Source organism: Myotis daubentonii, chromosome 18, assembly GCF_963259705.1.
Source record: "Myotis daubentonii chromosome 18, mMyoDau2.1, whole genome shotgun sequence".
Taxonomy (NCBI): Eukaryota; Metazoa; Chordata; class Mammalia; order Chiroptera; family Vespertilionidae; genus Myotis; species Myotis daubentonii.
Window position 1 is genome coordinate 17,150,993 of NC_081857.1, and position 25,708 is coordinate 17,176,700.

General features: G+C 38.0%; 1 protein-coding gene across 2 annotated transcripts in view; it reads right to left on the reverse strand.

Annotated features, from left to right (window-relative positions):
* PLA2G4A (phospholipase A2 group IVA) overlaps positions 1 to 25,708 on the reverse strand; it is a 132,010-nt gene that overhangs the window by 40,453 nt on the left and 65,849 nt on the right. For both annotated transcript variants that reach the window (XM_059673257.1, XM_059673256.1), the window contains 3 exons: positions 17,930 to 17,967; positions 14,399 to 14,540; positions 5,407 to 5,543 (listed from right to left, as the gene is read on the reverse strand). In XM_059673257.1, coding sequence (XP_059529240.1) covers positions 5,407 to 5,543; positions 14,399 to 14,540; positions 17,930 to 17,967 — 317 coding nt within the window. The remainder of the gene's footprint in view (positions 1 to 5,406; positions 5,544 to 14,398; positions 14,541 to 17,929; positions 17,968 to 25,708) is intronic.

Here is a 25,708-nt window from a genome sequence, read left to right on the forward strand (position 1 = left end):
CATTACATAATCTCCAAAGAAAGCAGGCATTCTCTGGCATAAGAAAAATAAAGGATGGTAGCCTTGGTTAACTTAATTAGCTGATTGATCCTATTAACCCATTTAAGGAAAGAATGAATAAATCAGAAAGAAGCTGGTCTTCAGTGGAAGCGAAGTAGAGGTCTCAGAGGAAACACTGGATTTCCCATGCACACTCCAGAGGGGAGGATTCCCTACTGGCCTACTGTCCACTGTCTAGTCTCTAGGAATGGGCATCCCAGCAGACTACCAGAGACTGATGACACAACACACTGGAGTCATGAAAATTAAATGACTTGTCTGGATATAATTAATACTAGTCAAGCAATTTGATGATTTGACCTTCAATGATGCTGTATGATTACTGTAAATGTCTAAGGCTGACAAATGTGGTTTTTAATCATCCACTGGCCAACTAGGCAGAATCCCAAGACTTGCCAATTGTAGGTCTCAGAATTTCTGAGGACACAAATCTGATGATTTGCTTTCTTGTGAAGATTCTTGGCCATTAGCCAGAGGAATTCCTGAAATATTCATCAGTTTAATGAATTGGGCCCCACTGTCTATAGATACAGAGCTGATCTCATTTCTCTGTAGATGGTATTGCCATACACATGCCAGTCCACATCCAATAGCCTCTTATGATGCTACATATGAATAGCTGTACTGAGTTGAGCTGAGGAAGAGAACACAGGATTACTGTCCTGATTCTCTTAATTCACTCATGTTGGTTCTCCTGGTTGGCTAATATATATTTAATGAATAACAAGTATCATCCAAAAACAATTTCAGAAATAATTATCCTAAAGGTAGTAGCAGTCACAATAAAGCTTTTGTTCTACATAAAATTCTCTTTTGTGATTGCAGAAAACTTATTGGGAGGTCCAGGTCTTCTCCAGACACTTCCGTATTACCTCATTCTCGTGCCAAGTCATGGTCATGGATCAGCCCAATATAAACTTACACAACACAGAGTGTAATTTGTTTTTTTAATTCTTTCCGAATTCCTTCCTTTGAACTTTTTACCTCCTCACTTGTAATTTTCAAGAGAGAATGGTTACATGAATCATCTGGACCACCTCTTCCACCTCTTCTTCCGTCCCAGGAAGTGTCTCTTCTCTACAGGGTTAACAGCTTTTGTGCTTTCTATCTTGTCCTGTCCTGTCCTGTCTTCACCTGAATCTTTTTCTATCCATGATCCATCTATTTCTTTTTTTTAAAAAAATGTATTTTTATTGGTTTCAGAGAGGAAGGGAGAGGGAGAGAGATAGAAACATCAATGATGACAGAGAATCATTTATCAGCTGCCTCCTGCATGTCCCCAGTACCCGGGCATGTGCTCTTGCCTGGAATCAAACCCAGGACCCTTCAGTTCACAGGCTGATGCTCTATCCACTGAACCAAACCGGTTAGGGCCACCTATTTCTCTATCTTTCATCTATTGGTCTACACTATTTCCTTCATCTCACACTTGTACAAAAATGCTCATATCTCTTAAATTCTGAAAACAAAACAAAAACCTTTCTCTGGTTCTATATTGCCATTGTTGAACTAATATGTTCATGTTCCACCTTTTTTCCTTTCATCTTCTATTTGTTTGTTATTTGTAATTTCATGACCAAATGTCACCTTTATTTACTATATCTAGTGACTCTTGCTAAAACCACTCATGATATCCAAACTCAGTTCTAAACTAAGCTTCGCTCAGATTTTTACTCTATTAAAATACCCACTACTTCATAAAACACTCTTCACCCTCGACCTCTGGAACTCATCTTTCTGTTGATTCTCTTTTCTGACGGCTACTTTGCGTTGCCCATTAAAGTTATCTTCCTTTTTTTGGTCCATTAACTTTTGGAATGTTCTAGAGTTTCACGAATTAAATTACTGGTGGTAATAACTGAAGTGGTAGAAGGTGCTAAAATTACCAAGGGAGGATGCGTAGCTATAATAAAATGGAAGGCAGGTCCTGGAGGAAAGCTCCCATTAAGGAGAAGAGCAGCCGAAGCAGTAACAGACAATGTGGAGGAGAGAGCAACCAGAGAGGATACAACCAACTCAAAAAGTTGTGGTGGGAGAGATTTGACAAAGGGACCCCTCAGTGTTGAAACGTCTCAACCTCCAACCTCATCCTCCATGATGCCACCAAAATCAAGAGGAATAAAAACTTCAAAAGGCACCGCCATAGTTGGAAATTAGGTGGTTTCTGCATGAAAATCGATTAGTAAGGATTTAAGGAGTGAATGGCCTTTCAGGAAATGGAATAAATAAGAGAAGGCGAATCATCGAGGAAGTTAGACATTGAAAGATAGAGTAGGAGTTTATGTATACATATGTAAATATGTGGCCTTTAATATTTAAATGATCGACCTGTAATAGTTAAAGCTCCCTTTAAATGACATTTTGCAGGACTTGTTTTCAGAACTCTGTCAGGAGAATGTAAGATGTTTCCCCAAATCTACAACCAAAGCAATTATTGAAGCTCCAATTAAGCCCGCACACCATCATAGCCCTAAATCAGCACTCAAGGCCTAGTCTTTCCTTATGACAGGGGTTTAAGAATTAAGCTTCTCGCAATGTTTTAGTCAGTGATGGACCACAGGGATCTAACAGAGAGTGAACATGGAGAATGAACTCCCCCAAGAGGAGTAACAAAATGCCTGAATAGGTGAATTAATCTAAGGGTCCAAGTTTTTCCCCTCACATACTCATTAAACAGGCAGGTGTCTGCTCTTTCCTTCAAGGAAAAGAATAATGATGGGCTGCCCTTGTTTCAAAAGAGAGAAATTACTTTAAGGGAACATACCAAGAAAGTGGCAACCACGGGTCTAGGTTTTTGTTTTTAGGCTAAAGAATCTGGTTCAAGATGTTTAAGAAACGATAGATTCTTAAAATGTGAACTTCTATGTAGAATGAACAGCTGTCAGGAGAAGACTATGGTTTAGTTGAAAGATTCCTAGAATAGGGAATCAAAGCCTGGGTTTATATACTGGATCTGTGAGTAATCTTGGACAAATCCCTTGGTTTCTGAGTCAAATTCTTTTGAAAAAATGATAGAAAGCTACTATCCATGTCACAGGCTGAGAAGGCACTGACATTTTAAAATGCTAGACATCAACACTAATAAAAGAGAAAAATGGTAATTGGCGTACGAGCTACCCTTTTCATTGGCTAATCAGGGCTATATTCAAATTAACTGCCAACTAAGATTGGCAGTTAACTGCCAACAAGATGGCGGTTAATTTGCATATGTAGGCACAATGCAGGGAGGCGAAAGGGAAAGCAGGAAGAAGCCCCCTGCCACTGACAGTGATTGGAAACCCAGGGGGGAGCTAAGAGCCCCCCAGCCATGATCAGAGAATCAGGTGCCTTTTCTGCCCTGGCCAGTGATAACAGGAAGTAGGGGTGGAGCCAGCAATGGGAGCTGGGCACGGTCAAGCTGGCAATCCCGGGAGCTAGGGGTCCCTTGCCTGGGCCTAAAGCGAAGCCCACGATCGTGGGGCCACTGCAGCTGCGGGTCCCCGCTGCCCGGGCCGGACGCCTCAGCCAGAGGCGTCCTGCAGGGCCAGGGGCGGAGCCCGCGCGATCGCGGCACCCCCCCGCTGCCACTGCAGGTCCCTGCTGCCCGGGTCGGACGCCTAGGCCAGAGGTGTCAGGCCTGGTCAAGGGGCCGATCCTGCGATTGGAGGGTGATGGGGGTCAACGCCTGAGGGCTCCCAGTATGTGAGAGGGGGCAGGCTGGGCTGAGGGACACTCCCCCCCACACACACCCAGTGCACGAATTTCGTGCACCGGGCCCCTAGTATATAATACAACATTATGACAGATAGGCTTTACTATGGCTGAGTGACTAAACAGCCTTAAAAGTCAAAGTCAGACATTTGTAATAAGGTGACACCTTTATTCGAGACATCTAAGCAAGGACTGATGTTTGATGTTCAGTGTGCTTATGTGAGGTAGGCAAACCAAAATGTGTGTAGTCTCTTCTGAAAATGTTCCTATATTTAGAAAAGTGAATCTTTGGTGTACAAATATTGTATATATACATAAATGTGCTATTACTCTCTATCCAAGTTTAACTGAGCTTAAATACATTTAAAGGATTGGTTTCATAATTAGTTAAATACAAATCAGTGAAATTTATTGCATTTCTGCAGTCAAAAGTTGTTTTCCTTCTCCTGTATATAAAGGTTTCATTCTATTTGCCCTAAAGAAGAATATGAATACCTAGTGAATCATGTAGACTTAGACATAATCACTGAAAGATTGCAATTCAGCAAATTCTGAAAGAATTGAATTAACTATGGGTGGAGTATGTTATTCCACCTCTGTGCTATTTATATATAACTAGGAGCCCAGCGAGCGAAATCGCAAAGCCCACCCACCTATCCACCCGCCCGCCCGCCCGCCCGCCGCCCTGCCTTGACACCCAAACCTCTCCACACAGAGCGGGCCTGGCCCAGCCCCCCGACCCCTCTGGCCTTCTCTGGCTGCTTCAAGCCTGCTCTCAGTCCCTCAAGTCGCCTCAGGCTGGGCCCACTTTCTCTGAGCACCTCCCCACTTCCTCCCTATCTCTGGAGCAAGGCGGGGGCTCCGCCCCATCATGGCAGCATGGAAACCTCCTGTCTGCTGTGCTGTGCTCCTTCCCCAGGCAGGTGAGTGGCGCGGTGCTCTGAGTGGGAGCGGTGGGTGGCGAAGGACTGGTGAGGGGGGTGCTATTGGCTCTCATCCCCGCCTTCCTGGGCACGGGCCTCCTCTGGGTGCCCCCCTGCTTCCACCCCATCTCTGGGAGCAACACACTGCCAGGTGCGCGCAGGCAGCCTCCTCCTTATTGGTTGTGACTGTGACACCGATTAGCATATTACCTCTTTATATATATAGATTATTACAATCAATATTTTTTTTAACTTGTTTCACTGCATTTTATGCAACAAAGAGGTTTAAAGGGAATTGATTTATGGCAAGAGTCCATCATTAGGCATGAACTTGCCTTAAAAAACATATTTAAGTCCTGACCGGTTTGGCTCAGTGGATAGAGCGTTGGCCTGCGGACTGAAGGGTCCCGGGGTTCGATTCCGTCAAGGGCATGTACCTTGGTTGTGGGCACATCCCCAGTAGGAGGTGTGCAGGAGGCAGCTGATCAATGTTTCTCTCTCATCGATGTTTCTAACTCTCTATCCCTCTCTCTTCTTCTCTGTAAAAAAATCAATAAAATATAATTTAAAAAAAACATATTTAAGATGTAAATTATTGCATCAAGCTGGAACATTTCAATAATTCAAAGTTAATGTCCACTTTTCTAAAACTCCTTTCCCCCCCTAATATTTCAGGTAGGTAAATGCTAAACATTTAGGATAATAAAACTAAGATTTAAAAACATATACTAACCACGTGGAACCAGAAAGACCAGCGATGTAGGTAGCACAATCTAAAATTCCGGATTCATACAGTGCCTCTATCACACCGGAGAATCCCACCATGGCTCGGAAACCCCCACCTGAGCCCAGGATGGCCACCACAGGCACCTGGAATGACAAAGCACAGATCATTTGCAAAGTAATTTACAAAATATATTTTGGCTTAGTTTCAATTTGTATGTTATATGTTCCACATTTGGCAATAAAGGATTACATTCACTTACACCATGACAGTGCCTAATTTTTAAAAAGAAAATAATATTTCATATAAGAGAATCAAGAATTAATGTATATCACAAAGCAGGTATTATCAAAATGACCAAACAGTTCACTTGATAACAATGACAATCCTCGGCCGTTTGCAGTTTTTGGTTTGCTTTTGAGAGCACGTTTTTAATTTGACGCCCTCAAAAATCCCGTATGGTGAGCAAAAAAAGGATTTGTTCATTTTACAGATGGAAATTCCAAAAGGACGATATTACTTGCCTAATATGTATTAGCTGGTAATCTGCAGTGGAGTAAGTACCTGGCCTTCCTGGCCGAGAATTCTTATCGCTCCTCTATGCTGACTCATTTCAAAATATATGCCATTATTCAAGCCAGAAAACAGAATTTAATAAACTTAAGACCTACAAAAGTTATTGCTTTATTCTTGAATTCATTCAATAAATCTGAGTAAGTGGTCTCTATGTTTCATGGGAGGAATAGGAGAATGTAGTTTATAGAAATATAAAATTATGACAATAAGAATAGGGATAGATATACTCATGAAGCTCTTACTATCACACAGGAACTGTTCTTAGTGTTTTACAGAAATTGACTCATTTAATCTTTTAAAAATCCCTATGATGTTTCCATTTTATAGATGAGGAATTGAAGGCACTTGGAACTAAGACCCTGAAAACTTGTTCAGGGTCAGCAACCAATGAGGTAGCAGAGTCAGGAGCCGAACCCCAGGCTCCTGCATCCAGGCTTGCGCTGGTGTGCATAGCGCACAGGCTAGGAATGCGTGAGGTCCGGAAGGCATGGTCAGTTGCAATCAGAGGAATTACAGTGGCGGAGAAGCTGCACGGACAAAGGGGAAATCTGAGCTTAACTTTGAATGCAGTTACGCAACAGGGAGGGATGTAGACGGGGAAGGAGGCTGTTCTGGAAATAAAAGCAACATGAGCCAATGGAGGGCTTTTGCCGTAAAAATGGAGAAGCACAGACTGCCTGTAACATGACTAAAGCACAAGAGTGTTTGTTTGGAGAGGAAGAGAATGTTATTTCTTTTTTGTGGTCCCAAACCACTATTGCCTAAGATAGCAGGTTATTTTTCTCTACCCTAAGGCACCAGCGCTCAAAGTGTGCATAGCCTTCAGGGGGTCCACAAAGTCTAACTATTTTTATACTAACACTAAGGTGTTATTTGCCTTTTTTTTCATTCTCATTCTCTCATGAGTGTGATCGAGTTTTCCAGAGAACACACGTTGTGCAATATAGCAACAGACTGAATTCAAGAGCAATTCAAGAATTCAGCAGTCTTCTGTTAAGTCAAACAATGAAGATGCTTGTAAAAATTGCTCTTCTCACCTTATTTTTGCTTTGGAAAATACTGTTATCTTCATAAAATATGTTATTTATAGTAATATGAAATTGACTTATTTAAAATACATTTTTTAAAATATATTTTATTGATTTTTTTACAGAGAGGAAGGGAGAGAGATAGAGAGCTAGAAACATCGATGAGAGAGAAACATCGATCAGCTGCCTCCTGCACACCTCCCACTGGAGATGTGCCTGCAACCAAGGTACATGCCCTTGACTGGAATCGAACCCAGGACCTTTCAGTCCGCAGGCCAATGCTCTATCCACTGAGGCAAACCGGTTTCGGCTTAAAATACATATTTTAATAAATGTTCTCAGTTGTAGTTTTTAATGTAGTAGATATTTATATCGATTTAACCCATATAAACCCAATCTCTTAGAAGTGTCTGATTTTTTTTAAGTGTGTCAAGAATATCTGAGAGCAAAAAGTTTGATAACAACTGCCCTAGGGCATCAGGGACATGGTGAGTGCAATCCAACATCTGGGAAAATCAGCGCCTGCTGAGGACAAAGCAGAGTGGGGGACAGGAAAGGAACAGGAAAGAGGGAGCAGAGTGGATGGAAATATCTACTGGACAGACAGAGGCTGGTGCAACGGTAGAGTCACATTACTGGGGAGAAGAGTGCATATTGTTTGACATTGTTTTCTAATAATAATAATTATCAAGGAAAAATTATAGATGGAAGACAGCAGTTAATGGAGTAAAAGATATCAGGTCAAGAAGCAACCCAGAGCTTTTGAAGAGATGAACAAACAAGTTCCATGGTTGGAGGAGCAGAACTTGAACGGAGAAAGGATGCTGTGGCTGGAGTATCTAATTCGAGTTATATCAAAATAGTCATATTGCTATCAGATTTTGTCTATATTAGTAACAAAAATCTAATTTTCAAAATAAACATACAAATCACAGAGTGCATGTGCATAGATGAGCTCAAGTACTTTTAACAGTGCTATCTTATCTCTAATAATCCCACTTTTTTTTATCTTCTTCTGGATGTGAATAGAATATAATGATCCCTTCTCCCCTCTACTCAGAAAGCTAAGCTTATAAACAGGTACATAGAATCAAAGGTACATTTACAAGGAGAACCTTTAACATTTGGTGACCAGATTCGATATTAGGAGCAAAAGAGGAAGGCATGTGGTTAGACTGTTAGGGTTTCTAGCTTTGCTCATAAAAGATGTTGCTGTCATTACCAGGAGAGTCAATAATGCAGTTCCTTGACTGGAATCGAGCCCAGGACCCTTCAGTCTGAAGGCCAAGGCTCTATCCACTAAGCCAAATCAGCTAGGGCTGTTTTTGTCTTTTTATAATAGCCATTCTGACATATGTGAGGAGATATCTCATGTGGTTTTGATTTGCATTTCCCTAATGATTAATTTTGAGCATCTTTTCATGTGTCTGTTGGCCATCTGTATGTCTTCTCTGGAAAAATATCTATTCAAATCCTTGGATTGTGTTTTTTATGTTGAGTTGTATACGTTCTTTATATATTTTGGATAATAATTTCGTACTGGATATGTCATTTGGAAATATCTTCTATTCAATCAGTTGCCTTTTTTGTTTTATTTGATTATTTTCTTCACTGTATGAAAATGTTTTAGAGTGATGGAGTCCCATTTGTTTATTTTTGCTTTTTCTGTTTTTGCTAGAGGAGAAATATAAAAAAATATTTCAAAGACTAATGTCAAAAAGTCTACTGCCTGTATTTTCTTCTGAAGTTTCATGGTTTCAGGTCTTATATTTAAGACTTTAATCCATTTTGAGCTTTATTTTTGTATATGGTGTAAGAAAGTGGTCCAGTTTCATTTTTTTTTTGCATGTATCTGTCCAGTTTTCCCAACATCATTTATAAAAGAGACAGTCTTTTTCCCATTGTGTACTCTTGCTTCCTTTGTAGAAGATTCATTGACCATATAAGCATGGGTTTATTTCTGGGCTCTCTATTCCGTTCCATTGATCTATGTCTGTTTTTGTACCAGTACCATACTGGTTTGACAACTATAACCATGTACTATGGTTTGAAATTAGGGAGTGTGATACCTCCAACTTTGTTCTTCTTTGTAAAGATTGCTTTGGCTATTCAGGGTCTTCTGTGGTTCCACATAAGTGTGAGGATTATTTGTTCTAGTTCTGTGAAAAAGTGAGGTCCTAACTGGATGCTGTTTGTTTGTTGAAAACTGTAAAGAAGACAGTCATAGTCTCTGCACTGAAAATTGGGTAGAACTGTTCTTTGTGTAATAAGCTTCCACAACAGCATGCTCCTCCAGACCTTACAGATGCTATCAGCAGGACTGAAAAGAAAGTGAGGATCTTGGCAGAAGCGAGGGAAGTGGGAGCTGAAGGCACCCTTGGCCAAGGAGTAACATAAAAATGGGGAAATGTTACTTGTGTTATGGGAATGGGTGGTGCTGAGTATTTCTAAACTGATTTTTTTTCTGCCAAGAGAAAAAAGTCTAGACTAAGACCAAACAACAACAACAAATGTTTTAATTCTAGGAACTGCTTCCAAAAACATGAATTTTATATTTTTTAAGAATATCCCAGAGAAAACTATAATTACCCCATTCTCCAACTGTTGCAAAAAAATAAGAAAAAAGCCAATTTGTATGAATATTAGGCAAAATTTTATTTTTTCCAGGAAGACCCCTTTCCACAAAACAAGGAATGCCAAGGGGTGCAATAGCAACTTTTGAAAAGGACAACCTAAGAACAGGCCAACTTGACATCTGCACCAAACTGCCTCACATACATTTCTAACTAAACAGCTCAAACTGGACTCTTTTCACCCAAACCTTCTCCTCAACCTGTACCTCCTCCTAAATCCTGATTCTAGGGTTCCCCAATTTTGAGCCCCTGATATCTGTCTTTCTAACCAATTCATCCCATGCATACAATGCCGAGCCACTGCTTAAATCTGTACCCTGATAGGTGCTGGGAATATAAAGGCGAATAACACAGACCCTGTCCTGGTCCTCGTGCAGTTTACATTCTAACGGAAAGAACAACCATGAAATGAATAAATTTGTACAAGTGATTTTTAAGTATGATTGTGGCGAATGCTAGAAAGATAACATGCATATTTGTGCCATAAGAGAATATAACTGAGAACTAACTTGTACTTAGGAGGGGGGGAAGAGCTGAGGAGGGAGAAAGTCTCAGAAGTGACATATGCACGTATTAAAGAATGGGAGGGTGTTAGTTATCAGAAAAGCGGGTGGGGAGGAGAGGGATGGTACAGGGGAAGCACAACGCAGTAAGAAGAAATGTCTGCAAGAGTAATACTTGGGCAAGGGTTCTGTGGAGACATTGACCTAAGGGGCACCTAGTGGGGAGGGGCAATGAATTTGGGACAAATTGGCAAAAAATGAACCTGGAAAGATGCTGTGAGGCCAATTCCTAGAACAAGGGTAGGGAACGTTTGGCCCTGAGGCCACATTACCTACGCCTGGGAAATCATTTGGTCTGGCCCTGCCAAGGCATTAGGGGTGAGTTAATTAAATGTTTGACCAAATACAGAAGGCTAGTTTTTAGGTTGATAATTTTGTATGGTCTGAGAATGATTTTATAATTATCCAAATGGCCCTTGGCAGAACAAAGGTTCCCCACCCCTGCCCTAGAGCAATGGAAAGATTTAAAACTTGGGTTTGATAGAATCAGATTTCTATTTTTAAAAGATCCCTCTGAATTCAGTGTGAACAGGAAGTGGGGGAGTGAGGACAGGCCTAGTAGAAGATATAGGATCTGACTTTCAGGTTTGGACATGCTGAGTTTGAGGTGTGAGAAACACTAGTGAAGAAGCCAAACAGGGGTATAGACATTCAAGTTGAAGCTCAGAAGAGAGATTCTAAGTTGTTGATAAATATGGGAAAGTTCATAGCACACAGGTGTTGGGTGGCATCATGGGACAGAGAGAGAATTCCCAAGAAGAGAGCAGCTTGAGGAGAAAGATGGCCCAGGACTGAGTCATGAAAACTCCTCTGTTTAAATAACAGGCAGGGGAAGATGATCTGGCAAAGGGAACCAAAGAGGCCCGATAAAACAAGGAGAAGGTAGTGAGAGAAGGGCGGAGAATGTTCCGAAAGGAAGGAAGACATTTGTCATTTGCAACTGCAGGTTGGGTAAGACAGGTCCTGACGAAGAGCCTTTTTGCATTTATTAGTTAGTACCGGTGACCAGTTGCGCAGCTGCAGCTGGAATAGTGAGGGCGGAAACCTGAGGAGAGTGAGGAAGTAGAGTGAGATTGTGTAGGAAACTTTGGAGAAGTCTGTGTGTGACGATGAGAGAAGCAGAGCAGAAAGAAGAAGGTAATGTACAATCCGGGGGGGGGGGGGGGGTGTCTTCTTTTTGTTCCTTTTTTCTCTTTATATCAGAGTTTAGAACATATTTATATTTTAATAGGAACAATTCATACAGAGGTAGAGAGGCAGACAATATAGGTGGGGAGTGGCCCTGGGGAGACTGAACAATTGACATACGGAGTTCCTAACTGGGGTTTGCAATCCACATCTGATGTGGACCTGCACTTGAAAGAAAAGGGCGGGTGATTTCTTCCACTGAACTCAGAGGGAAGAGCCAAAGGCTATGCATAGGGTATTAGGTATGTCAATCCTACTGACATGGGGATGTGGTGGAACAGCAGCAGTCAATAAGAACTACAGGAACAAGCCCCAGCCGGTTTGGCTCAGTGGATAGTGTTGGCCTGTGGACTGAAGGGTCCCAGGTTCCATTTCTGGTCAGGACACATGCCTGGGATTTCGGGCTCGATCCCCAGTAGGGGGCGTGCAGGAGGCAGCTGATGAATGCTTCTCTCTCATCATTGATATTCCTCTTTTTCTCTCTCCCTCTCCCTTCCTCCCTGAAGTCAATAAAAATATATATTTTTTAAGAAGCTACAGGAACTGTTGAGAAGACCATATGCCATTGGATTAGACCAGATGCTTAAAACCGGCAGAGATTAGCTTGATCCAACAAGGTAACTAATTTCACCTAGCAGTAACTCTGGCCTCATTATACATTCATTATACATTAGCATGCTAAAGGACACACTACACACTGGCATGATTGGAAAACTAAAGCCCGTATAAGGACACAAAATGGTTTATGGAGCTCCTCTGAAAAATCACCCCTTCCCCAGGAAGATCCTGAATATTCCTCCCCCTCATTGAATACCCTACACCCCCTCCCACTAAATGACCTCAGTAAAGGAAGCAAATTCCACTGAAGAGAGGCTGCTCTGACTGGGGAGGAGCCACTCTCTGTCTCATTGCTTCACTAATAAACTCACTCTCACTTTAAGGGACCCAAAAAGGTAGAATTGCTGCTGGAAGGTTTACTATAGGGAAAAAAGTGTTTCCCAGAAAGGCAAAAACATCTGAGTAATATGCAGAGAAGGAAGTGTTTTCAAGGACTAATTAACCTGAGACCATAATCAACCACAAGTGCCACCAGGGATCTGTATGGTGACAGCAAGACTGGATGGAAGAGAAGTCCAGTCCTTTTTTAAAAAAATAGAAACTTCAATGGAGGTTTCACTTCTCCTCTCAGCTTCCTTTTAGCAAAAATTCTCCGTGAGCAACATTTTATCTCCGAGTCTGCTCCCATAACAGCCATTCCAGCCCCAGCAGATTAGCTTCCCACCCTACCCCCACCTCCACGCACACCTGCAAACACATTCCGAGACCACGTGTGGGACCTCGTGCTCATCTGGCTCCCTTACTCAGAATCCATGTCTCATTTCTAATTGTATTCACAAGACAATTTACAAATTAATTTACAATAATATTGAATCCCTGACTGTGTGTGCATATATGGGAACATCTGTATATATATTTACTTATGATTTTTATACAAATATTATATTTCTAAAAATAAAGTAATAATCTTGAATCTTTATCTGTGTGTACATGTATGTCAATATATGTATATATGTATTTACTTATGCTTTTTATACAAATATTATCTTTCTAAAAATAAATTATATTCATTTAAAATATTCAATTGCCCTAGCTAGTTTGGCTCGGTGGGTAGAGCGTCAGCCTATGGACTGAAAGGTCCTAGGTTCGATTCCGGTCAAGGGCATGTACCTTGGTTGCGGGCACATCCCCAGTGGGGGGTGTGCAGGAGGCAGCTGATCGATGTTTCTCATCAATGTTTCTAGTCCCTGGTGGTCTAGTGGTTAGGATTCGGCGCTCTCATCGATGTTTCTAACTCTCTATCTCTCTCCCTTCCTCTCTGTAAAAAATCAATAAAATATATTTTAAAAAAATAAAATAAAAAAAATATTCAATTAACAGAAAGTTCAAAGAAATAAATAAAAAATTAGCTGATATACCACTAAGAAGGAATTTCATCATACCATTTGATAAAAATGTAGGAATTTGTTTTTTTAATTTTTATGGAGGTATAATTAACATATAACATTATATTAGTTTCAGTTGTACAAAATGATTCACTATTTGTATATATTGTGAACTGATCACCACAATAAGTCTAGTTAACATCCATCTCAAGGTAGTTAAAAAATTTTTTCTTGTGATAAGGACTTTTAAGATCTACTCTCTGAGCAACTTTCAAATATGCAACAGAATACAATTAAATATAGTAGCATTTTTTTGTAGATTTCAGATAGGAAGATAAAACAATAAATGAATGTTTGGATGGATGTTTGGATAAATGAATGATGGATGGATGGATGGATAGATAGATGAAGAGATAGTAAATGAATAAACAGCCAAAAACTGGATTATTACTTTACTGGAATTTAAGGAAAGAAAAAGAAGATAAAGTACAACTAAAGGATTGTATTTTCAATATTTGTTCACAAAAATATTGTAATTTTAAGATCTCTATAATTAGTATTATGAAAAACATTAAAATGTAGAGATCATTATTTTGGATGTTATCTTTTAACTTTCTGCTATAAAACACTAAGAATTTAGGACATTTCCTTTCATCTTCCCTATTCACATCTATCTATTTTTTAATTGTATTATCATTAACAAGATTTGTAACATCTTCTTCTTGTTCAATAATGATTACACAGTTGTTTAATCTTAGTCTACCTTAAGGTTAATTCAATGATCTTTTTATATCTGACATTAAACTTTCCCTACTAATGAAATGATCATCTTGTTTGTGCATAAGCATGCCTATGCCTCTTTTAATAGCAATATCTGATAAACATTTCCAAATTTGGGCAGCATTTGTGATGACCTTCCTCAAAGAGTTTCCGTTTATGAAACGCTTACCTTACCTTATCTCAAAAAGCTGCAGACAAAATGCTCTATCTTAATGTTTTCAAATTTGGGAAAAATTGGGGAGGAAGTATACAGTTAAATTGCAATAACATTTGAAAAATTTATAACTCACATCACGTGTAGAACACAAGCTTTCACTATTCTTCAGACCCAGGAGTTTCTTCATGTTTTCCTTTACGTTTTCTTTTCTCTGGTATCTGAAAGCTTTCTCCTGGTCACACAAAGCCATACTAAATCGGAGGTCTGGGGATGAACTGTATATAAAACAGAGAGACGTGAGCGTAGGTCCCAGCCTTCTTATATATCATTTGGTCTCCCACAGGTTCCCAGTAGCTACACTGATATAGGCTCACTGCTTCCCTCGAGCCATTTCCTATAGGGAGACCTGAAGCAGAGTATAAAATGATGACTATCTCCATGCGTGTTTCAAGGCAGGTTTTCAGAAAACAATAAGTATAAGATGTTTTAGGAAAAAATAAACAAGCAACCAAACAGCTCCTGACCGATTGCATGTTATGATAGTAATAGCACTTTAGGGATGCGCTTCAGAAAAGAAACCTATTTAAGTAATGCTGTTATGAACACAGGAGTGGGTATATTCTTGCTGAGTGGAGTGGGCAAAAGGGGTGGGAAGATGAGGACATCTGCAATACAGTACATCTGCAATACTGTCCAAAAAAGAAAAAAGGAAAGAATCAAAAAGAACCTGTCTAGATCAATTTGACACAGTAAGAAATCTTAAATTAAATTATATACCTTTCTAAAAAAATATTGTCTTTAACACTCATAAAAGTAAGCTCTTCCCTTAAGAGAGTTAAATTTAAGGCTCATTTCTGTTAATGCAGTATATTTCTTCCTTGTAGACATAGAATGAGAGGAAAAAAAATGTAAGGCCTCCGGACAGCGTATTCTATAGTGATATTTGATCATTGCAAATATTTTTACTACAACTTCCCAAAGAATAAGTATAGGTAACTCATAAAAGAGTAAGTATGAGTAGTAATGATGAATAGAAGAATAAATATTTAATTTCATTAGCAAAATTATAAAGTAGAGTTATTATTAAATTAATAATTCAAAAATTTTTAAAATATCTACTTTCTACTACTGGAAAAGGTAAAGTAACACTGTTATTCTCATGCATATATTTTGAAAATATAAATTTGTAAAAACACTTTTGAAAAGCAATTAGGCAATGAGCACCAAAAATAATTAAAATGTGTATTTCCTTTGACCTAGTAATTCTATTTCTGGATATCTACCTTAAGGGAAGAAACTGAAAAGATCATTTAACTGTATTATCATATAATAAGGTTATTAAATTATACTATATCTTAGCATTGAATTACACATTTATTACATTTTATTATTATGAAGATTATGTAATAAGGTGGGGAAAATAAGATAGTAAATTAGCATTTTTAAAGTCAAGTCTTGGGGTAAACTCTTTTCTATTATTATTATTTATTATAATATGTTAAATTCTAATCACTTAAAGAAATAAAAATCTTACCTGCACAGTTGTCTCTGAATCCTCCTCAATTTCTTTCCTTTTCACTCCTCAGAAGTAACTACTATCTTAAATTTGCTCTTTATTTCAATAAATTTCTTTATATTTTTACAATATATATTTATGTCCCTAAGAGTCATTTTTCAGGTTTAATTTTTTTATATAAATGCTGCCAACTGTATGTATACTGCAAATTATTTTTTTCATTGAACATTTTGTTTTTGAGATTCATCTCTGTTTATGTAGCTAGAAGTAATTCAAATATTTTTACTATTGTGGACTATTTTCAACATATGAATGTAGCATGATTTGCTTATCCATGAACATTGACGTTGCTTCCAATTCATTTTTAACTATTACAACAGTACCACTATGAACATGTGGTGTATATGTGGAAAAGTTTCCTATAATATATGATCTTTAGGAAAAAAACACCATCTTATTAAATCATAATAGATATAAAGTACTCTTTTCTTCTCTTACAAATGAGTAAAAAAAAAAGTGATTAGAAATGTTTCAACCATTAACATAATTAGCAGGTAATAGATTTAAATCCAGGACTTCTCATTCTGGGACTCATGCTTTTTGTATTGTACAATGATAATCATTAACTTACACTAACAATAAGAAGCATGATTTTTTTAAGAAATCTATAAACAGAGCAATGAACATAGATGTTTAGAAGATATCAGTATGAAATATCTGGAAGAAAAATTTTAAATGCTGAATTTTATAAATATGTTATTTTAGTGACTTTAGTAACTTTCTTTCTCTTAGGTATTACCTTTAATTAGTTTGCTTTCTTTTTAAAAATTCTATCTTATATTTAATGGAAGATATTCTATGGGAAATTGAATTTTTCTTTAAAGAAAACATTTCCATTTAAAATCAAGATATAAGTTAACATATAAAAACAGGGTTTGATTAAAGTTCATTGTAAATATATAATAAATTGCTTCTGGACACATATGTACACTACTTGTGATTCTTTTCTGCATCTTTTATAACTGGGTTTTATAATGGTCTTAAATATACCAGTGAAGACCTTTTCCCAGGAAAATAAATAGCATTACTTCATAGTCAAATAAAAATATTTTTAATCTCATGCCAAAATAAATCACTTTTAAGTAAGAGTTAATGTAATGCAAAATGATGCAACACAGTAACTTGAAATGTCCTTTGACATTTCCTCGCATAAACTGAGGGACTGTGGTAATTTATGCCAATCATTTACAAAGTCAACTTGTTCCAGAGATTAAAATAAGAGAAAGAGATGTCTAAACTGAATGCCAGGGCATCATTATCATACATTTGGAAAATCACAAGAGAATGTGACACTCATTTATGTGACGTTTGTATAAATAAAATGTGTACTAGTAACTTTGGTAAAACCCACTTCAACAGGAAAGTACAAAGAGAGGTTGAGGGAGGTGAGGTCTGAATCCTGCACTGGATCAGAAATCAGCTCATTCCCAAGACAGGCCTGACTCCCCTCAGAGTCACCCTTTGAAAATAAATAAATGACTTTCCAACTTTCATTTCTTAGAACCCACTTTGAAAGAGCAACATCCTTTCATGGAACTTGACCATTTTTAGTCCTGCCGATTACTATGACAAATTGGTCTCAATTTTCAGATTTTCCTCTTTCTAGTTTTCCTGTTCACTTTTGTGTTTTTGAATTTCTATCTAAATCAACAATGAAAAATAGGCTTAAATAACTGTATTCATTGCTATTGGAATAGAAAAATAAGGGAGGACCCTTTCTAAAAAGCCCTTATTTTTGACATCTATTATTTAACCAGCAAACAATGGGAAAATTAATCAAAGAATATTAGATTTATTTTTTAATGTTGTAACTATTAAAAGGGAGCTAAAGAAAAACAAAGTACATTTAGTGCATTTTGATAGCCAAAAAGCTTTTATAATTATTTCATATATTAAAAGTATACTTTTTATTTTATTATGTTTTTAATCATTATTATTGAAAGTATTACATATATCCTCCTGTTCCCCCATTGGCCCCTTCTAGCCCACTCCCACGTACAGCCCCAGGCCTAAAAAGTATACTTTTTAACAAAATAAATCAATGGAGCTCTCACAATATCTTCCACCCAACAAAATTAATGTGCTTACCAAACTTCAAGGGACATTTCCAAAATCAATTCAGTGACCTGTAAGAGATTTATTAGGTTAGGTCATAAATAGATGTGTGTTACACATAATGCAAACAAAGTCAAAATAATTGTTGAGTGGCAGATTATTTTTAACCTAAACAAAAACCCTAAGAATAAAAGTGACATAGTTCCATGAAGACCTTAAATTACAGGTATATTTCAATAATTTTTTTGCTATTTTTCACAATATAAATCTACTTAAAGTCATTTTTAGCAAACATAAGAATTACCTCTGTATGGCATTTTTCTTCACTCACTAAAATGAAATATAGTTCTACAATCATTACTTCACAAAACATAAAACTTGTCTGAGCTCTAAAACCTATAAAGATGTTGAGTCTGTCATTCAAGAGCTGTGCCCAGGCCTCCAAACCAGAGGCTGAAGTGGTTGGAAGATTAAAGGAAGCCTAGGTGTGTATTTGCAACGTGTGCGGGCTGTAGTGAACAAGACAGAACACCTCTCCAAGGACCTAGGGACCAACCAACTGTGGTCAGGTCAAGAAACATCTCCAAGTGCAATGTGGGGCTCAGGTTTTTATTTTGTCAACACTATGTAAGCCAGCCAAACTTACGGGAGAACCCCATCCCACCAATGGAAAAGACAGTGCCTAATATCCACAAAGCAGAAGGGATATTAAAAGATGTCTTTCCAATACTATGAACCTATTGTATAGAAAGACCTTATCAACACTCTCCTTGCCATTAGTTATAAATAATCTATATAAATAAAAGCCTAATTGACCATTATGACTGGTAGACTGTTGCTATGATGTACACTGACCACCAGGGGTAGAAGCTCAACACAGGAGCTGCCCCCTGGTGGTCAGTGGGCTCCCAAGGCCAACCTCCCATGGTACCTCCCCCATGGGAGCCAGCCCCAATTGGCCCCAATTGGCCCTGATCAGGACTGGGCGAGAAGGCCGCAATCGGTCCAATCGCTGGCCAGACCAAGGGACCCCGCCCATGCACGAATTCGTGCACTGGACCTCTAGTATAACCATAAGAACCAAATGAGAATGTGTTTGGAAGGTTGTTACACAATTGTGAGATGGTGCTATTATTTTTTTTAATATTGGTTACTATAAGAATATAGTTAGAGTTAACCTTTTCAATATCTTCAAATAGAACAAAACTAGAATATACCTCTTCAAACATGAAGAGGATATTTTTAGAACTAACATAAAGTGCTATAGATATTTGGTTTTGTTTTCTTTATGGTTTCAGGGGATTGGAAAAAAACAAACCAGAAGGAGCCTTTCAAAAGGTTATAATAAGTTCATGCATAATTCTTAGTACTGAATTTTATGAGTAAGAAAAAGGTATTGTAATCATCTGTACAAAAATTTGCCTTTCCCACTAAATTGTAAGTTCTGTCTTATATAGGTCTCTATTTCTAGTTCATTGCACGGCATTTGGCATATAACACATAATCAATAAATATTTGTTGAATTACTGTGCATGTGTATGTGAGAGGAAGAACATTAGGCAACCTTTTCTTACCAAGAACATCTCATTATTTCTCGAGATAAAATCATGGACTGGCCCAACCCAGATAGTTTTTGTTAGGTATGGAACGAACGCTATGAAGCTCCATTCATCAAAGTAGCATTTAAATATTACTTTGAAGTTAATAAATCATCAAGAACCCTAATAAAATGGTTTTTATTTTTTAACATACTCAGATGAATCATAGTTCAGTTATAAATAAAAAATGTGAATGACTTGTAAACAATTAATGCAATCACTGTTCTACTAATGAAAGCACTGCTTAGATCACATCCCAACACATTATGTCTATTCCTCATTTCAAAATTTCAAATGGAGTCTTTGCCAAAGAGGAAATGAAAAAATATTATAGCCCTAGCCGGTGGATAGAGCATCAACCTGTGGACTGAAGGGTCCCAGGTTCAATTCAGGTCAAGGGCACATGCCCAGGTTGCAAGCTTGATCCCCAGTAGGGAGCGTGCAGGAGGCAGCCAATCAATGATTCTCTCCCATCATTGATGTTTCTGTCTCTCCCTCTCCTTTCCTCTCTGAAATCAATACAAATATTTAAAAAAGAAAAAGAAAAGAATTACAAAGGATGAGATTACTTTAGATGTTTAGTAAGAAAAACAAGACATGGGTAAAAGCATAGTCTGTTGCAATAAATAAATAGGTAAATAAATAGATAAGTAAATAAATACAGGAAAGCTGCTATTAAAATGAGATTAGGTTTACTGTTTTTATCTTGCGAGGTCAAAAGCACCATGGGAGAATAGACATTTTTAAAAACCCCACAATATTACAACTCAATATGGAGTTTTCTAATAAATGGAAGATCCAAAGCTGGAATAGGCTTCCTATTCTAAGATGTCACCTCCTAACAGAAAGTGGTCAGAGAAAAGCTGGCTCCCCAACTGGCAAGCCCCCCTGCAGTTTATTTATTAAAGTATTCAATGCCTGAATATATCTGATGCCTATTTGTCCTCACAACTTAATAAGTACAAAGAAAAATCAACTATGCTCTGTGTCTGATCATTATGTCCCTTCCACGTCCATCCACGTTTCTTGGCTACATCATTCACAGTCTTATACAGACTGATAAGACTCTTTAAATGGAGGTGGGATGAGAGAAGAGAAGACACAGGATCTTCCTGCCATTTGGAGGAAAACAGGATGTGCTGCCATGGTTCTGGTCCTTACTTCCGCCCGCTGCCCAAGTGGATCACCCACAATCAGGAGGAAGTAGTAAACTCTCCCACTTGGTGCACTCCGTTCAGACATGCTGGGAGGCTGATATTCACCATCTCTCCACACCTTTTACTTGCAACATGTGATTCAGATAAAATAGCCATAAAAATATGCACTTCCTTTGCAGCATTACACAGTAATTGTAAACTTCTTCCCACACACTGCATGAAGCATCTCTCCATGTCAGTCAACCAGGTTGCTCATCTTAATCAAGGCACTCAGAAGGAAAGGTGACCAAATTTCCCCAGTTCTCCCCCACCCCATCATATTTAGTTCAGAACAAATGAGAAGAATTCCACCTCTTCTAGGAACTATAAATGCAAGACCTGGCTGTACTCATTGTACATTCTTGTGGGGAAACAACATTCTCTTCTTTGAATTCCAGCATGAGAACAATTGTAGATGCTTGCAAAGGGAGGTGTTTCATTGTGGGGGTGAGGAACTAGAGCAGAGAAACTACTAAAAAAATAAAAACACAAAAAGCCATCTCAGACATAATTAATTTTGAAATTATTTAACCCACTAATACTTTTGCAAAATTTTCCAGGATCATTTTGAAACAATGAAGCTAAGGTAATAAGCATAGAGCCTGGCATTAAGAAGGTCCTTTAAAATTATTATTGCAAAAAGATGCAAACAGTTAAATAATTTTAAACCAGATGTGGCTCTAACAAGGAGGTGCACACAGAAATGACAACCCTGCCAATACCAGCTAGGTCACAGCTAAATAAATTTTACATGTTTAAAATTGAGTAAAATACTTTGAAAATCATTTTTAAAATACATATGATTTTCTATAACACTAACGTTTATTCTTTTATTGAGATATAATTGACATAAAATATGAGGTTCAGCTGTATAACATAAAGATTTGATATTTGTATATATTGCAAAATGATTACCATAGTAAGTCCAGTTAACGTGTGATTTCCTCATAAAATAAAATTAGTATTTACTACCAGAAATAATCTAATCTATCACCCAAGAATTCAGGATAATTGTGCCTCCCCCCCCCCCCACCTCCAGCCCCAAATATTCCAGATCATCTTCAAAGACGTCAAAGATTAAAAATACACTCTTCCCTTCTAGCCACGTTCCACTCTATCACACTGAGTTTTCCTCCTTACATTGGGTGATAGCTTTCTTTCCTTAATTTAAGGTCCTTTTTCCTTCCCAGTGGACATTGGAGATTCTGAAAGAGCTTGTAGTCATTAGCTACCATATGAAATAACAATTTCCTAAAGCACTACTATGTAACCAAAATACACTTTCTTCAAATGGGAATCTCTCAGACGCTCTAGTTTTTCACTCTTTTAAATTTCATTCACTTTCGTCACACCCATCTGAGCACTTCCCAGGTTTTCTGTATTTCCCATAAGTGTAATCATTTATCCATTTATCCAAAAATGATTCAAGTAGCTGATGTGCGTCAGCCTGGGTATGCAATGGTGTTCTACTCCCTGAAGAAATTTAGGTACAATCATGGACCCCAAGGACACAAGAACATTCTAAAATGCCCTAAAATTTAAAACTTATAAATTGCACAAGTGTCAAAAAAAAAAAAAAAGAATCACTTAAGCTCCTATTGCTAGTATCCCAAAATAAAAATGCATCCTCTCTTAAAGCCAGGAATTATTGGGCCTACATTTGAACTCGGCTCTATATCAATGTGATGGCATCACATCTTAGCCAAAGATTTCTCAAATTTCTCACAAAATGATAACATTCTCCTGTTTCCTCTCCAAACCCTGCTTTGTCTCATTCTCTTAGGTGAATTGTAGTCTTTGTCTTCACACATCAATACATAGTTTTCCAATACAATCATCTTGATATTATCTTTATATTCTGAATTCACCATCAAAATTACCATTTTTTTAAAGCTTTGCCACTATCTCTTCTATAGAACTATCTATTCACTTTCAAGTTGCAATCATTAGTAAGTAATAATAATAAAAAAACATCAGCCAAAATTAGATATAATAGAAGCCATGAGATATGACCATTTTTAAACATTAACACTAATTTCTCAATAAAGATGGCAAATTGAAACACCATATAATGTAAATTTAGAGGCTACATTCTTCATAATATTGGCCAAAACAATCTGATTTTTCATCTAGAGAATGAAGAAGTGCAATTTTTCTCTGTTTTCCAAAAGTGTCCATGCATTAACTCATTTAACCATGACAATCCTAAGAGATAGGCACTATCTATATATATAACCCTGCTTTACAGAGGATGCATAGAAAAAACAAACAAACTTGTCCAACATCATACAGGGAAGAAGTAGCAGAATCATGATTCCAACCCAGGCATGGCTGTCTGATGCTGAACCTGGGGTCGAAGACAGTGGGTCCCACCAGTGTCTCTCAAAAGACAACTCTGATGTTCGTTCTTCAGTCTCATGGCTCCAACAAACACAACCTCACCCAGATTTTATACATGCTAGCTGGAAAACCAACCCTGTGGATCTAGCCCTATATTTGGTTTTCTCCTAAAAAATAAATAAATAAATAAATAAAAATAAAATAAAATAAAATAAAATAAAATAAAAATTAAAAATTCTAAAGTTGAGGTGAGTGATAAATCATAGTCTCAGGAAGAGCTGGACCCTTTATAAATTCCTGCTTCCCAATGTCAGCTGACCCTCACTGCCACTAAGCAATCGTCCCATTCAGCTCTTAGTGACACATTAAAGCTGTAAGAAGCTACACTTATTTTCCTTAAGTCACCCTGTACTCCTCAGACTCATCACTTTCCACAGAAGTCTGCTAACGCTGCGTCAACTTTTCGTTTTCAGTATGAAACGCTCTCTGCATTGTTTTACCTACTAACTTTTTGCTTACTAACACTTCTGAGAAAGAAGCCAAATCCCGTTTGCCCTAAGTTCCCCATTACCTGTCAAAAACCTTCCATGACTCATTGCTGTCAGTAAGATAACATCCAAATTCCAACATCTTGATTTGAGCTCTGCTATTATCTGATCCCCAATGTACCTGTTCTCCCTTCATGCATGAATGTTCTGCTCCATCACGTCTAGACACTGTTTCCCGAACACGCCTGTCCTGTCTGGCCCCGTGACTATGAGCAAAGGCTCAGGCTGCTCTCTCCACTAGAATGGCCTTCCAGCCCTTCAGTGGTCCAACTGCATCCTTCCTTTAAGGACAAGATTATGCCATTGATACCCACTATAACCCACAATTGTCTGCTACATCCCTGTCCTCCTTGGCCTCTATGTCCTCATCACTTGTCATTCTCCCTATGACCTTTATGTTCCAGCCATACTCTCACCCTTGCTGATAGTCAACATGCCGGGCAAACTCCTTCAGGGCCTTTCTGCCCTCAGATATCATCAGGGATGCTTTTCTTAGTCACAGTTTTTAAACTTAACTTGCAACCCCTTTTACTATATATTCTCTCCTCTCCTTCCTGGTTTATTTTGCACTTATTATCACTATCTAACACAAGTATATTTTATTTATCTAGCTTCTTGTTGATCTTACTAAGTAACATAAGTTCCAGGAGGGCGGGAATTCTTGGTTTTGTTCATCGCTGAATAGGAAGTGCCTATAGACTGTCTGCCACTCAGTAGGTGATCAATAGTTGTTTGTGAAATTAGTGAATAATTCCATCTTGTAACTCTTATTGTACAGATCGTCAGCATTATTTACCGGGCACTTTAAAATTTAGTATGCAAATACTACACTCTAGTAAATATGCTGAAGTGTTTAGGGATGAAGCATAATGTCTGCAGCTTGTTTTTAAACACATCAGAAAAGTAAGATGGTTTGACTGATGGGTAGATGGAGACATAGGTGGCAAAGCAAATACAGTACAATGTTTATTGTAGAGTAAGGGCAGCAATTATAAGCGTTTTTAATTTACAAATCTTTCAACTTTTTATATGTTTAAAAACTTTAATAATAAAGTTTTTGGGGAAAATACAATATTTTTGAGAGGCCTACCCTGACAAGATAAACTTCATTAGTAATTACCCACCAACTGTTCTCTATCACCTCCATTTTATTTTCTTCATCGTATTTATCCTGGCCGATGCTGTGTTCATTATCTCTTTGCTTTTTGTTGCTTATTTGCCTTCCCCATGAATGCAAGCTCCTGGGAACCAGGACATCATCTATCATGTCCCCTGCTGCTTGCCCATCTCCTAGGACATTGCCTGGGAAATAACACGTGTTTAATAACAACTCACAAGTAAGTAAATCAATGAATGGATGCCTCATGATACTGTTTATTATACTAATTATCAATTTACACATGAAGGTCTACTTATTTCCAGATTATTAGTTCCTTGAAAAGAGAACTTTTTTTTATAGTTTTCTTAATATGTAGTAAAGTTTTAGGTGCCCGATAAAAGCTTAAATTCTCATATTAAAAAATAATCCATTCACTGTTCAGTATTTTGAAGTTATAGAATAAAGATTTTCATTATTGTATTATGATTATTTTGTTTCTATACCCTCAAAATGGGAGGAATCGAAGACTTTGGGATAAAATGTTCAAATAAAGAAGAAAGTATTCTTTCTAGATCACAAAATTTTATAAATTAGAAAAGGTCTTAGAAGTAAGTTAATGGAAACCTTCACTTTAGAGCTGAAGAAAGTAAGAATCAGCTAGAAAGAATGACAACTCGAACATCCTAGAGGGAGGTTTGGGTCTCCAGGTTCCCGGTTTCGACCCTAAGGGGGCAGAGCGGGCCCTTGGGAGTCTTGCATTCTCCACTTGAGGCTCCTATTTTTCTTCCAGCTGGCTCCTGGCTGCAGAAATCACTCCCTGTTGACTCAGTATTAACTTTTAGATGACAAAATTTTGAAGGAATTTTTGCTAATAATGTCTTGGCTTGAAGAATTTGTTTTTTCACAGCCTGTCCTCTCTTACAGCCTCTATGAACACTGTAGAAGGAAGATTGTCCCCTTCTGAAAGACAGGGATTCAGAAATGAGGAGAGGCTGGATGGCTGGCAGAGGGCAGGACACACGATCTGGGGA